This window comes from Protobothrops mucrosquamatus, unplaced genomic scaffold (assembly GCF_001527695.2).
Source record: "Protobothrops mucrosquamatus isolate PMUCROS unplaced genomic scaffold, P.Mucros_1.0 scaffold28, whole genome shotgun sequence".
NCBI lineage: Eukaryota > Metazoa > Chordata > Lepidosauria > Squamata > Viperidae > Protobothrops > Protobothrops mucrosquamatus.
Genome location: NW_015386413.1, coordinates 2,973,707 through 2,986,815, shown reverse-complemented (window position 1 = coordinate 2,986,815; position 13,109 = coordinate 2,973,707). Strand labels below are relative to the sequence as shown.

The 13,109-nt window shown below is 46.7% G+C and overlaps 1 protein-coding gene and 1 non-coding gene across 2 annotated transcripts in view; both read left to right on the top strand.

The window, feature by feature from the left end:
* TPT1 (tumor protein, translationally-controlled 1) overlaps positions 1–10,209 on the top strand; it is an 11,616-nt gene extending 1,407 nt beyond the window's left edge. Inside the window, exons 2-6 of the mRNA XM_015811075.1 lie at positions 2,461–2,534; positions 4,224–4,414; positions 6,074–6,179; positions 8,394–8,510; positions 10,130–10,209. Of these exons, the coding sequence (XP_015666561.1) occupies positions 2,461–2,534; positions 4,224–4,414; positions 6,074–6,179; positions 8,394–8,510; positions 10,130–10,132 (491 nt within the window). The 3' untranslated portion in view covers positions 10,133–10,209. The remainder of the gene's footprint in view (positions 1–2,460; positions 2,535–4,223; positions 4,415–6,073; positions 6,180–8,393; positions 8,511–10,129) is intronic.
* Positions 9,919–10,052, top strand: LOC114922260. Its single transcript, XR_003810361.1, has one exon. It is a non-coding gene; the product is annotated as a small nucleolar RNA SNORA31 (small nucleolar RNA).
* Positions 10,210–13,109: the final 2,900 nt, after the last annotated feature.

Here is a 13,109-nt window from a genome sequence, read left to right as displayed (position 1 = left end):
GACCCCTTCCAGCCCTGTTATTCTATGTTTCTCCCCCATCTGGGCAGTGGGGGCCTGGGGTCTCCTGTTCGAGCAGGGGGCTGGACTAGAAGACCTCTTAAGGCCCCTTTCCACCCTGTTATTCTATGTTTCTCCCCCATCTGGGCAATTTGGGCCAGGGTCTCCTCTTCCAAGCAGGGGGCTGGACTAGAAGACCTCTAACGCCCCTTCCAAGCCTGTTATTCTATGTTTCTCCCCCATCTGGGCAGTGGGGGCCTGGGGTCTCCTGTTTGAGCAGGGGGCTGGACTAGAAGACCTCTAAGACCCCTTTCAGCCCTCTTATTTTATGTTTCTCCCCCATCTGGGCAGTGGGGGCCTGGGGTCTCCTGTTCAAGCAGGGGGCTGGACTAGAAGACCTCTTAAGGCCCCTTCCAAGCCTGTTATTCTGTTTCTCCCCCATCTGGGCAGTGGGGGCCTGGGGTCTCCTGTTCAAGCAGGGGGCTGGACTAGAAGACCTCTTAAGGCCCCTTCCAAGCCTGTTATTCTGTTTCTCCCCCATCTGGGCAGTGGGGGCCAGGATCTCCTCTTCCAAGCAGGGGGCTGGACTAGAAGACCTCTTAAGACCCCTTCCAGCCCTGTTATTCTATGTTTCTCCCCCATCTGGGCAGTGGGGGCCTGGGGTCTCTTGTTCGAGCAGGGGGCAGGACTAGAAGACCCCTTAAGGCCCCTTCCAACCCTGTTATTCTATGTTTCTCCCCCATCTGGGCAGTGGGGGCCTGGGGTCTCCTCTTCAAGCAGGGGGCTGGACTAGAAGACCCCTTAAGGCCCCTTTCAATCCTGTCATTCTATGTTTCTCCCCCATCTGGGCAGTGGATGCCTGGGGTCTCCTGTTACAGCAGGGGGCTGGACTAGAAGACCTCTAAGGACCCTTCCAGTGGGGGGTGGGGAAGGCCTGCTTGGGTGGGGCTGGCACCCAGTTTGATGCCCTGGAATAGTGGTGACTCACAACCCAGGTTACCTACTTATGGGAACAGCTGTTGTCCTTCCTGGCTGGCTGACTGGCTTGAAGCTTCCTATTTGCAACTTGTAGGGTTTCAGACTCTTATTGCATGAAGCTCTTGGGCCTCCTTACACTGGTGGTAAGTCCCAAAGGTGCTTATTTTTTTTTTTTCAGCAGGCAACTGGACTTTCTCGTTTCTCTTCGAAGACCTTTCACTTCTCATCCCAGAAGCTTCTTCGGTTCTGACCGAACGATGGAGGATGGAAGGATTTATAGTCCTCGCAGTCATGTGGTCCTTTGACCTCTTTTAGAGAGTCCTTGAGGCCACCTGGAGGTTTGTCTGGGTCCTGAGTGGGGCAAATGGGTGGGGAGCCTTCTTGGCTGCAGGATGTTTTTGCCCTGGTGTTTTTTCGCCAGGGCAGAAAACATCCTGCAGCCAGGAAGGCTCCCCACCCATTTGCACCACTCAGGTGACCCTGAGGACACAGGTAATCTTCCAAGTGGCCTCAACGACCCTCTAAAAGAATGCAAATGACCAGCTGTCTGCAAGGAGTATAAATCCTTCCCTTCCCCACCATCCAGTCAGAGCTGAAGAAGCTTCTGGGATGAGAAGCGAAACATCTTCAAAGGAAAACAGGAAAGTCCAGTTGCCTCCTGAAAAAAGCATCTTTGGGACAACCAGGATCTGGAGGACTGAGAATCTCCATAGACATTTACTGTTGTTAAGATGGACCTTAGGTATGTCAGGTGGTGGGAGGGGGACTCCCTGCCCCATGTGGTAGGAATATGGGTGGTCCTTACAGGGGAAGAGCAGAGGGATGGGTTTCAGATGTGCATTACCTTCAGAAGTTGTGGACGCCCCATCACTGGAGGTTTTTAAGAAGAGACTGGACAGCCATTTGTCTGAAATGATATAGGCCAGGGGTAGGCAACCTTGGCTCTTTTATGACTTGTGGATTTCAACTCCCAGAATTCCTCAGCCAGCATGGGGGAACTATGGCTCCCTCATGACTCGTAGACTTCAACTCCCAGAATTCCTCAGCCAGCATGGGGGAACTATGGCCCCCTCATGACTCGTGGACTTCAACTCCCAGAATTCCTGAGCCAGCATGGGGGAAACTTTGGCCCCCTCATGACTCGTGGACTTCAACTCCCAGAATTCCTGAGCCAGCATGGCTCAGCTTGGAAACCTCTCCCTTTCCCCTCAGCATGGCTGGCTCAGGAATTCTGGGAGTTGAAGTCCACCAGTCATAAAAGAGCCATGGTTGCCTACCCCTGGTATAGGTTCTCCTGCTTGAGCAGGGGGCTGGACTAGAAGACCTCCAAGGTCCCTTCCAGCTCTATTTTCTCCCAAGAAAAGCAGGGGCGAATGAGCAGAAGATGCCCACTTTCCAAGCTGCCCCGGGGTATCTGCGTGGGCTGCGTTTGGGAGAAGGATGGTGGGGAAAAAAAGCTCTTGTGTTGTTTCTTCCTTCTTGCAGAAGATGAGATGTTCTCGGATATCTACAAAATCACAGAAGTTGCCAACGGCCTCTGCCTGGAAGTGGAAGGGAAGGTAGGTGTGAGCTGGGCAGAGGACAGAAAAGAGGGGGCCTGGTTTAGCTCCATGGTGTAGTTCAGGGGTAGGCAACCTGGGCTCTTTTATGACCCGTGGACTTCAACTCCCAGAATTCCTGAGTCAGCTATGCTGACTCAGGAATTCTGGGAGTTGAAGTCCACGAGTCATAAAAGAGCCCAGGTTGCCTACCCCTGGTGTAGTTGGATGGACCTGAAAAGAGGGGTGTTAATAGATAAAGATTTTTCAACCAGGAATTCTTACTTAGAATAGAATTCTTGATTGGCCAAGTGTGATTGAACACACAATGCATTTCAATTTATTCATCAATTTCTTTCCCTGTCTATGCAGAGGTTGAATCTATTTGAGTAGCTCTTCAGAGGTGAATTGCACAACTAGTGTTACCAGCGTAGGACAAGTTGCCCTCCCCCAAGATCACAGTACAATTACTATTTTAATTTTGATGGCACAGTTGCCCCCCCCCCCATGCACACACACACACCTTAAATACAGGAATGGGGGGGTTGATCAAGGGTTTGTGACTGGTGGGTTGAGGGTTTCAAGGTAAAAACAGACTATTATCCCCTAGATGTGTCTTTTTTCCAACCTAAAATTGCAGAAAAGCACCCCATAACATGGACAATAACCACTCTATTATGTTGCCAGCCTTCTGATGTCATCACCTCCAGCTGATGAGGGAGCAGTTGATCGTGGCCCTTTAAGGGAATAAGATAGACACCAGAAAGTAATAATTAAATTTCTGGACCGTTGTGTATACATCTTTAAATAATTATCACCTACTCTAATTGATAATATTTTGGATAATGGAACGAGTGTGTTAGGTGCTTTTGAAAGTTACACACACACGCACACCCCAAATTCTGGGCTTGGTTTGGAGATGTGGAGAGAGTATAGGCCAGGGGTAGGCAACGATTACCTGATTCAGAATAGAGGCAGTCCTTGATTTACAACTGCAGTTGAGCCCAAAATTTCAGTTGCTAAACGAGACATTTGTTAATGTGATTTTTTTTGCCCTGTTTTGCAACCTTTCTTGCCACAGTTGTAAAGCGAATCACCACAGCCACATGGTTTGTTAAGTGACTCTGGCTTCTCTGTGGACTTTGTCAGAAGATCACCAAATGGGGATCGCATGATCCCGGGACACGGCAAATGTCATAAAGACGAGTCAGTCTTGAGTTTTGATCCCGTGACCATGGAGAGGCTGCAGTGGTCATAAGCGTGAAAAACGCTTTTGGTGCCATTGTAACTTTGAATCAGGGGTCTTCAACCTTGGCCCTTTTAGGACTTGTGGACTTCAAGTCCCAGAATTCCTCAGCCAGCATGCCTGGCTGAGGAATTCTGGGAGTTGAAGTTCACAAGTCCTAAAAGGGCCAAGGTTGAAGACCCCTGACATAATGTTGAGGGGGGAAGTAATGCTAACTCAGAAAGAGCTAAAGCGTTGTTTTTCAACCTCGCTCATTTTAAGAGGTGTGGACTTCAACTCCCAGAATTCCTCAGCCAGCGTGGTCCCTAAATGGACAGTTGTAAGTTGAGGATGACCTATATGCATCTTCTGACTTTATAATTGTTCGGATTGAGAGAAAAAAACAAGGGATTTCTAGTGTCCATTGCGATCCTTCCCGTGCTCGTCTTACATATTGGGCTTTCTCGCTTACGTCCATGTCCCAGATGGTCAGCCGGAAAGAGGGCGAAATTGACGATGCTCTGATTGGTGGAAACGCGTCCGCCGAAGGCCCCGAGGGAGACGGCACAGAGGCCACCGTCATCACCGGGGTTGACATCGTCATGAACCACCACCTCCAGGAGACCTCTTTCACCAAGGAATCTTACAAAAAGTACATCAAGGACTACATGAAGTCGTAAGTGGACCCTCCTTTTGTAGCTCAAGGGAAGTTTGATCCTCAGAGCTTTTGGAAAGGCTTGTCAAGCACAGCCACCCGTCCCTCTCCGTGGATCAAACCCTCTGCTCTACACTCAGGCTACATGGAGGGAGGGGGGCATCTACAACTTGTAGATCACGTCACACTGGGAGGCATGGAGATTTGGTAGGCACAAAAGTATTCCTCAACTTCACAACTACAATTAATGGTTATCAATTGTTAAGTGGGGCCTGCCCCATTTTACAACCTTTCTCGTCACTCATTAAGCGAGCCACTGCAGTTAAGTTAGCAATACCAGCTTAACGTTGGCATTGTTTTTCTTCTCCAGTCCTAAGGAGCTGCCTTGGATCAAACGGAGGGGCTGCTGCCCCTCCGCGATCTAATGAGGGTCCTCTCCAACGGTGGTTGCCCCTGCAGGGCGACTTTTAACTCTTTCCAGGGTCTTTCGAAGTAGAAAAACCAGACGGCGGAGAGAGCTCTCTCCGCGCGTCCGCTAGTGTCGCGATCCGGAACCGGCATTGTTAAATGAATATGGCTTCTCCCCCCTTTGTCAAAAGGTCACAAAAGGGGATCACATGATCCCAGGGACACCGCGACCGCCCTAAATACAAGCCGGTTGCCAAGCGTCTGAATTTTGGAGAACCTGACCTTGCAACAGTCGTGTGAAAAGTGGTTAAAAGTCACTTTTTATCAGCACTGCCGTGACTTCGGTCACTCAATGAACTGTTCTAAGTCAAGGACTCCGTGTAGTTAGGCCTTCAGTAGTTAGGCAGTAAGGAAAGAAAGCAGGAATAGAACCTATCCTGATGGGAATTTGGGTTCCTGGTTATTCAGGCCCAGTCGAGGGGGCATCTCTGGCAACTGTGCCTGCATAGCGGCATCAAAATGATGGCGAGTGTCTCGCGATGGCACCCTTGCACAAATGGCACAATTGTTTTAATAACGCACGTAGGTTCCATCACACGCGGTTTCCGTCGTGCACCTTTTGCCAACATTCTCCAGCATCTTCCAGTCAGAGACAACTCTGTACCATTCTAGCTTTTGTGGACGTGCCCAGATCTTATATAATCTTCAACTTAACGACCATAACTGAATTTCTGCTGCTAAGGAAGGCAGCGGTGAATCGCAGGATGATTTTACAAATTTTTTTGTTAAGCAAATCGCTGCAGTTAAAAGTGAATCGTGCGTTTGTTAGGCCAGGGGTCTTCCAACTTGGCCCTTGGATGACTTGTGGACTTCAACTCCCAGAATTCCTCGGCCAGGCACGCGTGCCTGGCTGAGGAATTCTGGAAGTTGGAAGTCCACAAGTCATCCAAGGGCCAAGTTGGAAGACCCCCTATGTTAGGCAAATCCAGCTTGGGGGAAGATCGCAAATGGTGATCCCCAGAATCATTGTTAAATACGTGAGAGTGGCCTGAATTTTGACCCCATAGCTGTAGTGTTGCTGCCAGCCGTTGTAAATGCGAGGACCAGTCACTTCGGTACGACTCTTAACTTTGGTTTAAGTAGAGGACTTTCCATATTGTCCAGCCCGCTTTAGTTATAGCCTTTGTTTTATCGTACAATTTCTGTCTTTTGAGTTTTACTTAAGGAGAAGAACGGGTATGTAGGTGTTGAAGAACTGTTTTCTGTCTCTAGAATCAAAGCCAGACTTGAGGAAACTAAGCCAGAGAGAGTAAAGCCTTTTATGACCGGGGCAGCTGAGCAAGTCAAGCACATCCTGGGAAACTTCAAAAATTATCAGGTGAGTTCACGGCCTCTTTTGTTTTCCCTCCCAAAACATATCGAGTCTTACATGATCCCAGTGTTGCTGTGAATGGGTTAGCTTTTTGCTACAGACTTTTTTGACAGATTTTTTCTACCTGAGCTCCAAGATCACCGCAGATGGGGACTGCAGCCAAGAAATTAAAAGACGCTTGCTCCTGGGGAGGAAAGCCATGGCAAATCTAGACAGCATACTCAAAAGCAGAGACATCACCCTGCCAACAAATTTGCGTATAGTCAAGGCCATGGTTTTCCCAGTTGCAATGTATGGCTGTGAAAGTTGGACCATAAGAAAGGCTGAGCGCCAAAGAATGGAGGCCTTTGAACTCTGGTGCTGGAGAAGACTCCTGCGAGTCCCCTGGACTGCAAGGCGATCCAACCGGTCAGTCCTGGAGGAGATTAACCCCGACTGCTCTTTAGAAGGCCAGATCCTGAAGTTGAAACTCAAGTCCTTTGGCCACCTAAGGAGAAGGAAGGACTCACTGGAGAAGAGCCTAATGCTGGGAAAGATGGAGGGCAAGAGAAGAAGGGGACAACAGAGAATGAGGTGGCTGGATGGAGTCACTGAAGCAGGAGGCGTGAGCTTCAATGGACTCCAGAAGATGGTAGAGGACAGGAAGGCCTGGAGGAACGTGGTCCATGGGGTCGCAATGGGTCGAACACGACTGCACAACTAACAACAGCAACAGACTTAAAAACACATTTTGTTAAATATCTGGATTTTATTTTAAAATGATTTGGGGAGTGGGGGCAGCTTTTTAACTTCACGTCTGACTGTCTGTGGAGATTCTCAGTCATCCAGGTCATAAAGGTGCATTTATCTCCAGTCTACAACACAGTCCTTGCAACAGTTCCAAGGTGGTTCCCCACCCATTTGCTCTACTCAGGTGACTCTCCAAGTGGCCTCAATGACTCTAAAAGAAGGCAAATGACCAGCTGTCATGGAGTATAAACCCTTCCATTCTCCCACCATCCAGTCAGAGCAGAAGAAGCTTCTTGAGATGAGAAGGGAAACGTCTCCAGAGAAAAACTAAGGATGTCCAGTTCCTTCCTGAAAAAGCCTCTTTGGTTCCAGTCTGACTGAAGAGATTAGATTCTCTAAATTCACAGTTTAATGTTCTGGGGAACCGCACCAATCTGGCCATTCCATCTCTATAAACTATTAAATTAGGTCACCATATCACAAAAAAGATGTTGAGAGTGTGGAAAAAGTTCAGAGAAGAGCAACTAAGATGATCCAAAGCCTGGAGACTAAAACCTACGAAGAACGGCTGCAGGACTTGGGTTTGGCTAGTCTAAAGAAAAGAAGAAATAGGGGGGATATGATAGCAGCGTTCTAGTATTTGAGGGCTGCCACAAAGAAGAAGAGGGGGTCAAATTATTCTCCAAAGCACCAGAGGGCAGGACAAGAAACAATGGTTAGAAACTAATCAAGGAGAGAAGCAACCTGGAATTAAGGAGAAACTTCCTGACAGTGAGGACAATTAACCAGGGGAACAGCTGGCCTCCAGAAATCGTGGGCACTCCATCCCTGGAGGTTTTTAAGAAGAGGCTAGTCCAGGGGTAGGCCACCTTGGCTCTTTTATGAGTCGTGGACTTCAACTCCCAGAATTCCTCAGCTAACATGAGGGAACTATGGCCCCTTCATGACTTGTGGACTTCAACTCCCAGAATTCCTCAGCCAGCATGGGGAACTATGGCCCCTTCATGACTTGTGGACTTCAACTCCCAGAATCCCTGAGCCAGCATGGGGGAACTATGGCCCCCTCATGACTCGTGGGCGTCAACTCCCAGAATTCCTGAGCCAGCATGGGGGAACTATGGCCCCCTCATGACTCATGGACTTCAACTCCCAGAATTCCTGAGCCAGCCTGGCTCAGCTTGGAAACCTCTCCCTTTCCCCTCAGTGTGGCTGCCTCAGGAATTCTGGGAGTTGAAGTCCACCAGTCATAAAAGAGCCAAGGTTGCCTACCCCTGGGCTAGACAGTCACCTGTCTGAGATGGTATAGGTTCTCCTGCTTGAGCAGGGGGCTGGACTAGAAGACCTCCAAGGTCCCTTCCAGATTCTATTCTATTCCAAATGCTCTTAAAGAGATTTATTTCCGTATCAGGGGAAGGAAACCCTCCTTATTTAGAAGCAGACGGAGCAAGATCCCTCCTCGCCTATTTTAACCGGGGATATTTCTTCCTCTAGTTTTTTGTAGGAGAGAACATGAATCCGGACGGCATGGTGGGGCTACTGGACTTCCGCGAAGATGGCGTGACCCCCTATATGATTTTCTTTAAGGATGGATTAGAGATGGAAAAATGCGTAAGTGTTGATGTTTTACAAGGCGCCGGGGGATAAAAATGCCTTTGCAGAGTGACGGGAAACCACACAGTCTTAACTGAGTCAGGCTATTAAGAGTAGCGCAGTTGTAACAGCAGCCAGCTTGGTGTTTACAGTGAGTCCTCAGCTTACGACCAAAATTTCTATCACATTTGTTAAGCGAACTTTGCCCCATTTTCACCACCTTTCCCATCCCGGTTGTTAAGTGAATCACTGTCGTCGTTAAACTAGTCACACGGCTATTAAGTGAATCCGGCTTCGCTTATCAGAAGGGGGTCACGTGACCCCCCAGGACACACTGCTGCGACCGTCGTAAGTACGAGCCAGCTGGCAAGCCTCTTGAGTTTCAATCTTAAGACCGCGAGGTCGCCCCTAAGTCCCTTTTCCCGGTGCCGTTGTAACTTTGAACGGTCACTAAATGAATCGTTACAAATTAAGAACTAGCTGTTTAAGAAACGGACAAACAAGATAGAGAATAACTCTTTATCTGACATTAACTTCACACTAACTCCCGACCCATCACGGCTATCGTGCTGTGCTCTTCCACCTTTGAGCGAAGTTCAGCAATGCGACTAGTCCTCAACATAACGATCACGGTTTCTGTCGCTAAGCGAGACATTTCTTTAAGTGAACTTTGCTCCGTTTCACGCCCTCCCTGGCCGCACTTAAGTGAAACCCTGCGGTTGTTAAAAATTAACACGGGTTGTTAAGCTCCCCCCCCGACTTTGCTTGTCAGGAGGTTGCAAAAGGGGATCATGTCTTGCACACACCACACACACACACAGAGAGACAGGGGACACGCCACGGCCGTCACAAATGTGAGCCAGTTGCCGAGCCTGTGAATTTGGATCAGGGATGCCACAACGGTTGTAAGTGCAAGCAACAGCCCTAGGTCGTTTTCTTTCAGTGCTGTTCTAAGATCCGACGGTCACTAAATGAACGGGTGTAAGTTGAGGACCACCTGTGATTTTTAAAAAGAATATGGGAAACCTGGCTGATGAGCTCCGCTATTTCTAAAAAAATAAAAATCAGTTAATTAATGAACCGGTGTAAGTTGAGGACTACCTGCGATTTTTAAAAAGAATATGGGAAACCTGGCCGATGAGTTCCATTATTTCTTTAAAAAATCAGTTAATTAATGAACTGGTGTAAGTTGAGGACCACCTGTGGTTTTAAAAGAATCATATGCGAAGCCTGGCTGATGAAGCTCCGTTATTTCTTTTAAAAAAAAATCTGAATTTGTTCTGAATATTGCTGTTGGCCTTTTGTGTCCTGTCGTCGTCCCCCCCAAAAAAGTGGTGTCTGGTGGAGAAGTTCTCCATCCCGCTTTCCTCCTTTCAAAGCCCCCCCCTCCCAGAAATAAGGGAGCGAGGAGATCTTCCTGACCCCCAAGCATCAACTGATAGGCCGGGAGGGCTTTTGATTTCCTGCCTGGCTTGCATCCCGATGCAATAGCGATCTTTCCCTGCGCTTTCTGTCTGCCCGTTCCCCGTAGCAGCTCAGATTGAATAAGGGAGAACATTTATAAAGCAGCCGGAAACGGCTGATTGGTGTTGGGTCCAAAACGAAACCTGGCTTAACTCTCCTTCCTTTCTTAACAGTAACAAGAAAACCCAATCATTCCGAATCATTTTCTCATCATAATTGGCTGCTGCTCTTTATTCATCATCCAACAAAAAAACATCATGGCTCAACAAATGTCTGCAAACCTGGACTTGATTTCATCTTGAGCTTAATTTGATTTATTTTGAATCCCCCCCCCCCTGAATTAATTGGAAGTGGAGGCATTTGGGGTTTTTTTTTTTCTTTTGGGTTTTTTTTTTTAAAAAAAAGGAGAAAAAAAAACTTGTCTTGTAGGCTGTCTAAAATAAAAAAAAAAACTCATTTAAACCCAGCATTAGGTGACGCCTCTTGGTTTAATGTGTTGAGCGGGAATTCTCGTAGCTGTTGTGCGTTTGGATGGCTTGATACCTCCCTAAGCTGTAGTGTGGCCTTTAGCGGTTGCGTCTCCACATACCGGGACCTTGACAACTGGAAGATCCAATTGGCCACAACCGAACTGTTGTTTTAGACAACTTGGAGGGAAAAAACTTCTAATCAATAAAAGAAGACGGATGACTTTCTGAAAGCGGACTTCGCATCTCGTCACGCGACAAATCGCAATAACTACTCGGGAGGACAAGGTGTGGCGTAGCTCCACACGCCAATCTGAATATTTCGCCCGTAAAGGAAGGAGGAGAGATGGCGTGTATTTTTTTTGCAACAAACACACATCATGGCAAACGCTGATTTGAGCAGAAAGTGGGAAGAGAGAATTCCTGGCAGCGGGAACGAGAATATCGGGCAAAAGAACCTACGCATTTCTCGAGGCGTCGCTGACGTGTTGTAATAACGAAATAACTGTAATTTAAATACATAAGTATAATACCAATTTCATCACAGGTTACTAATTTGCTGTGTGGTGTATCAATTCCTAAGCCTGAAGCCCTTCGCTGCAGTTGGGTAGTAAACTACACGGATCAAAGGGAACGGCTTTACGCAGTGAGCATGGTGTACTTCCAGTTTGAATTGTGCAAAGTTTGAAGGACTGGAATCCTGATTATTTCTCCCTCCCCCAAGTAGTTATCTGTAATTGGGGAGGTGGGAGGGCAGGGATCCATATCAGATTACTTGAGAATTATTATACCTTGTTTACTACAGTTAGAGACGCAGTTATTTCTACCAGGGTTCTGGGCAATTGTAGGTAACAGAAAGTGGGCAGTGGAGAAGACAAATGCCTCTTCAAAGGAGAGGGGCTGGTCTGTGCTCTCCATTTGGAGGGAAAGGGGGTACCTGCAACAGAGATTCTTCAGCTGACAAACTAGGAAACCAGGGTCAACAAAATGGCTTTGCAGTATGATGTCTAGGAAGTCTGGTGTGCTGCCCTAACAGGACTAAAAGTCTGGAATGCTAATTTTGAGAGTTCAGTTGCACAGATGACTCTCTCTGCCCGTGTTTCTCTTAAGCAAAAAAAAATGCTCAATTTTTTTTTCCCCATCAAACCTCTCTTGGGTGTAAACAAGGATAGACAATCTTTCAACCTGGCTAGCAAGAGCTGTTCAGCTCAGCACTGGTAGTAAAATATGCATAGGTTTGGGATGACCGAGCGCAGATTGAGTGGCTCTGGATTCTGTGTATAAAGAGCTGGTAGGTCTAAGCAGACAGGATTACATAATTTTGTAAATGAAAGTGCCTTATTTTAGGGAATGGGAAGTTTAGTTGATTGTTAGTTTTATTTTTTATCATGGCCTTATTGATTGTTAGTTTTACTTTTTATCATGGCCGTATTTTTCTATAAAGCTTAACCATTGACTGGTGCGTAGATAGATTAGATAGATGATAGATTGCTAGATGATGGATGTAGAGATAGAGACATATATAGAGAGACGGATTAGAGATGGATAGATATAGATGATAGATGTAGAGATTAGAGAGGGAAAGAGGGATATAGATGTAGAGATAGATGGATAGGTAGATGTAGAGATAGATGGATAGGTAGAGATAGATGGATAGGTAGATGTAGAGACAGATTATAGACATGTAGAGATAGAGATGGATGATGGATAGATATGATAGATGTAGAGAGGGAAAGAGGGATAGATATAGATGTAGAGACATGAGGGATATAGAGATAGATGTAGAGACAGATGTAGAGATAGATGGATAGGTAGAGATAGATGGATAGGTAGATGTAGAGACAGATTATAGACATGTAGAGATGGATGATGGATAGATATGATAGATGTAGAGAGGGAAAGATATAGATGTAGAGACGGATATAGAGAGATAGATGTAGAGACGGATAGATGTAGAGATAGATGGATAGGTAGATTTAGAGATGGATATAGACATGTAGAGATAGAGATGGATGATGGATAGATGTAGAGAGATCAGAAGGATAGAGGGATATATATAGATGAGAGGGATATAGAGAGATAGATGATAGATGTAGAGACATGGATAGATACAGATGTATAGATGGATAGGTAGATGTAGAGATGGATAGATGACATGTAGAGATAGAGACAAATTGATAGGCAGACGTGTAGTAAGATGGATAGATAGGTGCACTCCTATTTAAATTATTAAATATGCAAGTCAGACTATTAAAAAGTTTTCAGCATTGGTTTTAATGGGAATTGCTAGCTGTAACTGACAAGATAGGAAAGCTTGAGTGCGCTCTGGATATTTGGTGTGGTTCTAGTATTTTCACTTTGTGTTTCAGTTATGTTGTGCAGGTGATTCTAAATAGACAGACATCCCTCTCCAAAGCAGAGTTCTTTAGAGCCCCAACACCTGGAAGCTTTTGCTGTTCGGCATGGTACCCCGGGGTTTTTTAAAATGATGCTTAAAGCAATTGCCTGTCTTATGGGTATATTAGAAGATAAATTGCTCATGAGGAGCACAGGTGTGTTTTGCATTATGAAGGAAGAGCAAATATGTGTATAGCGCAACTAGATGTTTTCCTGCCACCTGCAGCAGAGGGAAACTGGAGGGAATGTCCTTCAGATAGAAGTGAGTGCAGGATAGTTTTTATCTGTT